We start from the raw sequence: 6,593 nt of genomic DNA, 5'->3' as shown, positions 1-6,593 counted from the left end.
ATTTACAGGCTCCCTTTTACGAGTTACGTTATTTACAGGCTCCCTGTCTCGATTTACATGTTCTTTATGGGCTCCTTTTTTGATTTCCATGTTATTTACAGACTCCCTTTTTCGATTTACACGTTATTTACAGGCTCCCTTTTTCGATTTACATGTTATTTACAGGCTCCTGTTTTCATTTTCCATGTTATTTACAGCCTCCCTTTTTTTATTTACATGTTGTTTACAGCCTCCCCTTTTTATTTACATGTTATTTACAGTATTATGGCAGCCTCCCTGTATTAAATTTACATGTTATTTACGGGTTTCCAGGTTGAATCACAAGAAATTTACAGGCTATTTACAGTATTTGCAGGCACAGTTTACATGTTATTTACATGATCTTAGCCCTTTGCTTTGAAACATTTACAGTGTTTTCTTCATCATTTACATGTTTCACTTGAAATATTTACATGTTTTTTACATGAAACCTCCAAAACATGTAAAAGGGGAAAAATCATGTAAATTCATCTTTACAGTCTCTTTTTGATTATTTACATGTTAATTACATGTTATTTACATACTCTGTAAATTTTCAACTTTTCCAGTGGTACGAAATAAGAGAATGGTAGGGTTTGTGGCTCCTTGACTCAGAGGTAATGGGCAGTTTTTTACATTTATGGTTAAGCCATATTACATTTTTGGTTGTTCAATTTTCAATTTATGGTCCAATTTTATTACATTTATGGTTGGTGGACTTATTACATTTGTGATTAAAAGTTATTACATTTTTGGTGAGTACTACATTTATGGTCAATTTTCATTACATTTACGGTTTTCATTACATTTATGGGTGATACAGACGTGTAGAACCGACCGATTGCTTTGGTACTACAATTTGGGTAATTGCAGTAAATATTTCGTCCCGTATTTATTTTATTTGTTGTTTTATTTTGACTTTTTCGCTAGGCTTACTGGACAGTTCTAGAACTTGAAAATCAGCTTATGGAGCTCGAACGGACGTTTTGTTGCAGTGGCTCATCTTTCCCTGGACAATAGGAGCACTTCCGCTATCAATTTGGCCGATCTGGGACGGGTTTTCTAAACAATACCCGATACTCTGTCTGTAACGGGGTCCCTGGATCAGCCTGGTTGGTGGCTTCGCTTTTTCTTTACCTGTTTGTTTTTGTAGTTTATTACTACTTTTTACTCTCCTTACCCTCCTCATTTCAGGCGTCTCCTAAACCGTTTTACCTTCATTTAGAGGTGCTCAAGAATCTGTTAGGTCCACTCCCATTGGGTGTAACTAAGTGGAGAGGGGAGCCCCCAGCTGGGTCGGTCCACTCCCGTCTATCCAGATGGTAGCGTCCGGAAAAGCACACGCTTCACCTGAGCTTCTTCGTTCTCGCGATCCCTTTTTTGTAGAGGAGTTTCAGAGACTGGGAGGAATATGGGCTTTTTTTTTAGGGGGTTTTGGATTATTGGCGGCAATTTGCGCTTGGGTAAGAAATTATTTTCACCCATATCGTAGTATCTTCGCGTGTGCCATAGAGGTGGAGCATAACAATGAAAATTCTTCTACAACTTAATTTCAGCGATTTTTCGCTGGTCTCCGCACGATCTTTTCCTTGTTCAGTCTTGCGGATATCGGAGACCTGCTGCTTACTAATGCCATATTAAGCTCACAAATTATTTCCTTTTTCTCCTTTCTCTGATCGCAAAATTAAAGACTTTATCTTTTTTCGAAAAAACGGATCGTTTACTCCTCAAGGACATGATGATTGTGAACAAACGCGCGTGACGCTAGCTTGTTTGTTTTGTATACCACGCCAAACGAGCCAATACAGCGTGACATTTCACTTAGCAACAAAGCAACTCTGAGCCAATCAGAACTCATTCGAATGTTCTTCATTAATTAGTTACGACGCGTTCGAGCGCTGCTTCTGCTATTTAAAAGCAAAACGAACTTGGTTTTGACTGCACTTTTCAATGCTGCAGTTTTAAAAAGATTATGGTTACGGATCTTGATCGTGACTAATAAAGTCATGACAAAATTGGGACTAGAGAGGAAGTCCGGATAATCGAGAAGTAAAAAAGACAAAAAAGCACCCTGTTCAGAATATTTCCGAGAAAACCATTAAATCGGAGCAAATTTCATATATTTTTATAGCCTGCAGTGCAGGCGTCTTATTGGGGCGAGTTAGCGTTACAACCTTGCGACCGCCTTTTTAGACCGCCATGTTAGACCGCCATGTTAGATGGTGGGGGATGGGGGAGGGGAAAAATGAGATTTTCTTCGCTCCACCCCTCCCCTATGCTTCCTCTTGCCTATCATTCACCCCTTGGTAAAACTTTCCTTCTCTCCCCAGTCTTCCACTGCATGAAAAATTCAAGATGGCAGCTAAACTTTTTACGATGTGAGCGCTCGCTCGAAAAAATCTCGCCTGCTCTGCAGGCTAATATTTTTATTGTATGACAATTTAGAGGGTTACCTTAGTTGTCTATGATTTAAGTCCTTTTACAAATTCTGATTTACGACAATATTGTAATCTTACTACTTATAATATTCTACTCAGACTACCAGTTGTCCCTTTCGAATGCCTTGTTATTTTTGCCGTTAGAAGGCTACACAAGCGGCGTCGACAAAATCTGGATCGGACCGGACCGGATCGCGGATCGGATCACGGACTGGATCACGGACTGGATCACGGATCGGATCAAGGAAAAAAATCCAAAATTTTGTTGAGCAAATTACACTAGAGTGACTACTGCGAGCAGAACGTTTTATTTAATTCAGGTGTGATATTCCTTTATTCTTTTATAATATCAAGCCAACTGGGAGCTGGTCACAGATCAATTTTTTTCAGGCTGTTGGGTTTTGATTGCGATGATCAATCATGTCTTCAGATCTTTCTCCGCAGTTCAGATAAATGATATTTCGTGTAATCACTTGCATCAAAGGTAAACTGTCATAAAACGAGTCAGTATGGTAATAATAGGACGAACGTATGAATAGAAACACAAAACTAAAAACACTAAAAAATTAAACACCTGATGAAAACAATTTCCGTTTTTGAGACAAGTCTATACTTTTACAAGATGTGAGTTTGGGATACGATATTTCGCACTGGAATAAAACGAAACAAGCCATTTGTATTTCAAGGAAATATAGCTGTTTTTCAAAAAATTCTAGGAATAACATCGATAGTGTGAACGATAACGCAACCCGAGAATAAACAACATTTTAGGAGTTACGTCACGATTTTTAGAGTTATTTTTAGGGTTGTAAAGAGCTGCCTTTAAATAGAATAAAGCCTTAAAATGATCGTGTTCTAGGATAGAAAACACTTAAGAGGCAAGAACAAATCAAAACGGAATGAGGATCGTTAAGGATGGCAAAGATTAACGGGGATTGCAAATGACGAACTTGAAAAACTAGGCTAGTTTTTTCAAGATGTGCAAATCGTGACTTGGCTCCTTCAAAGCAAGTCATGTCCTTAAGCTTTCGCACGTAAGTTTTCTCATTAACTGTATTGTGTGTAACGCCAACTGTAACGCTCACATCTGACACGAAAATGTAGCCGAGAATTAGCCACTGAAAACAATTTCAAAAACGAGAATGGGAGGTTCACGCAAGCTTCGAGCCAACTAACGTTCAAATATAACTACATCTGCCTGTTCATTACAATTTAAATTCGTCGTAAATTAGGCGCTTATGTGGCTTTTTAAATGACCTCTTGTCATTCTCTGTAATTAACATGTCATTGCGTCAAATTCGGGATTCTTATTTTCATTTAACATATTTTAGTTTTCCACTTTTATTTTTTATTTATTATTATCTAATAAACGGTTTGATTTTTGTTTTTGATTTTTTTTTTTCTTTAAAACTTTGTTGTTTTTTTTTCTGTGATCCGATCCGTGATCCGATCCGTGATCCGGTCCATGATCCGGTCCGTGATCCGATCCGTGATCCGATCCGGTCCGATCCGGTCCGATCCGGTCCGATCCTGGTTTTGTCGACGCCGCTACACAAGGGGTGCTTAATGGGCATTACAGACCGCCACTGGAAATTACTGCATGAACGCAGCGCCTTCATGTGCAAATTCTCTCCGAAATCTTTCCGCTTCTGAGATGTCTATTTGTTTTCTTCGACCTTGGTCTGTGTTATTTCGGACTTCATGGGACAGAACAAAACAAAACAGCGAGACTTTGTAGCGAAAAAACTGTACAAACAATATGATAGAGTTTGCCCAGGGTAAGGGGCAGATGTCAGCAGCCAAACAAATATTTGTGCATATATATTGGTAATTATATAGGCTAGTCCGCTAGACTACTCAGGCATGAACGCCTAAAGCGGTAAATCAAATGTTTAGTGGACTGAGGTAAATTTTATCCATTTGGTATGAACGAGAACAATTAAGATGGATTCCGCTCAAAGTTCGAGCAATGAGTTGAAAAATTATTTGCTATAAGTCTACTCATAGCACCGTAACTTTGCGAATACTATTTAAAACAACTCACTTTAGTTCATTTCTCTAAGTGACCCCGCGATTAAATTCTCAAGCATTGTCGAGAAAGTTAATGTCAAACCTCGTAAGAATGCTTAAAGCGTGTGTTATTGTGTTTTTAACTAATGCGAAACGTCTGTTTTCATTGAAACAATGATAACTTCAAGTCCAATTTTCCCTCATGGAATCTTCTTAACGGTATTCAAAATATTACCATGCCACGATTTTTTTTTTTTTTTTTTTGGTACCTTAATTTTTGCCATTATTGCTCGAATGTTCTGCGGAAATCATCTTAATGTTCTCACATCGAATTCACCGAGAATTTTCTGCCCCCCAAAAGTGGCAATACTCAAACGAAAGAAGTTGTGGATTGTTTCAAATGATTGAAAATCTTTTCTTCTGTTTTGGTGTGATATGTTTACCCGAGTGCAATACCAAACCACGACACCGTGCTACACAGTTATTCATATACGGTATGTTCAACAAACTCCCAAACAATCACTCAAGCCAGTCAAGGGCTTCGAAATGGTCGTCAAGGAGACGAATACTCAGATTCCTCTGCATCTCGTAGGAATAATCCAGCGGTCTGTATCCCAACAGTTTCATAACAGGCCTGCAATAATGTTCAATGATGTTGATTTCGTACGGTGAAACCTTCCATCTCCACCGGTCCGCCCCCTCAAAAGAGTCTTGTCTCCACGGTGCTGCCTTTTGATCGCTTTCCGTCTTCGGCTTGTGCGACGCTAAGTAAAGCCAGTCGCTCAAACCTTTGTCCATAGGTAACCCAGCAAATTCAAGTAAGCTCGGAAGTAGTTTAGAAGGGTCTTTGGCTAGGTCCTCATACCGCAATATCTTTATTTGCTTTCTCCACCTCGGTGGCAATTTCCTAATGATGTTAAGATTTAATTCAGTCTGCCTACAGTTGTGATAAGAGAACATCCTTGAATTCGCTAAGCCAGCTTTATCCGTCTCGCGATAAAAACGCACCGCTTTAGACGAAGGAATAATCCCTCGTGGATCCCTGACTAGAAATAGCAGTTTACAATCAAATTCCTGCGAAGAATCGCACACATTGATCAACTGTTCTATATCAGTGTTCGGCATTCTTCCCATCAGAGCTTTCACGACAGTCAAACTGTATTTCTTCTCACAAACCTCCTCCAACATTTTCTGTTCGAACGGGTCTGGGCAACTATCCTGGAGAGTCCAGCGTGAATCAGTGGTGTTGTAACGACAAAAAGGAGGCGAAGAAAGAGCAATACTAGCTTGAGTTTCGCGTGACGCCTTCCCCACCACTTTACGATAGTAGTGTTGTATATCATTAGCGTGTTTGGGCGACACAAACTTACACTGGAACACACCTTGCATCCACTCAAAGCTTTTCTCCTGGTAATCTCTGTTAAAAGGCGCTACTCCTCCGTGAAGGCGTTCCACCGTTTGATAAGGCTCAAACAAATAAAATACTGACGGATGGTGGTTAAATATATTTCCCGTGAAGCTCGAACCAGACCGACCATGAGCGACAATTATTAAGTTCTGTCTTATTTTTCCTTTTCTCGTCTCCGTGAAATCTGGTTTTCGATTTTTTTCGACATCTTCGAAGCTGTCATCGCGGCTCCGTTCGTTAGGGACGGTATAAACGAAGACATACGCAGAAAACATGAATGACAGGAGAATCATAACAGCCAGGTGACGAAATCGAAGACACCGGCGAAATCGAAATCTCCTTCTTTGAGGCATCCCGACTAAGGATATTAAGAGAGACTTTCGTAACCACCTCATACATGCATACATACAGAAACTCAAATGACGTATGATATAAGTTATAAAATCCTGTCAGAGCCGACTTGCTCCCTTGGAGCGTTTTGCACAATTATGCATAATTTAAAAATACACACGCTGGGTCTAAATGAGGGTCTGAATGAGGGGTGGGAGGGCACATGTGACCACCTGCGAGGTTCACTTGTTGTTAGGGTCGCGTATCGCGGGCAAGGGCTGCGGAACGAACCGGCGAAAGGAATGGGACTTTTCCTCGCCCCATTCTTCTCGCCGGCTAGTTAAAAGTTCATTACTTTGACGGTTGTCGGTAAATCTCAGTTAATTATT

At 40.0% G+C, this 6,593-nt stretch overlaps 1 protein-coding gene across 1 annotated transcript; it reads right to left on the bottom strand.

Moving 5' to 3' along the window:
- Positions 1–2,745: 2,745 nt before the first annotated feature.
- LOC110059978 (carbohydrate sulfotransferase 1-like) lies at positions 2,746–6,574 on the bottom strand. The gene has a single exon (XM_089273640.1). The coding sequence runs from the start codon at positions 6,279–6,281 to the stop codon at positions 4,986–4,988; it is 1,296 nt and encodes a 431-aa protein (XP_089129766.1). The 5' UTR covers positions 6,282–6,574; the 3' UTR covers positions 2,746–4,985.
- Between the last annotated feature and the right edge of the window lie 19 nt (positions 6,575–6,593).

Source organism: Orbicella faveolata, unplaced genomic scaffold (genome assembly GCF_042242905.1).
Source record: "Orbicella faveolata isolate gen_17 unplaced genomic scaffold, um_ofav_v1 contig_35, whole genome shotgun sequence".
In the NCBI taxonomy this organism is placed as follows: Eukaryota; Metazoa; Cnidaria; class Anthozoa; order Scleractinia; family Merulinidae; genus Orbicella; species Orbicella faveolata.
Note: the sequence above shows the minus strand (reverse complement) of the source record. Positions and strands in the feature narration are given on the sequence as shown.

Excerpts from the sequence above, each read along its gene's own strand:
- LOC110059978 (XM_089273640.1), bottom strand. The coding sequence starts at position 6,281 with ATGTATGCATGTATGAGGTGGTTACGAAAGTCTCTCTTAATATCCTTA.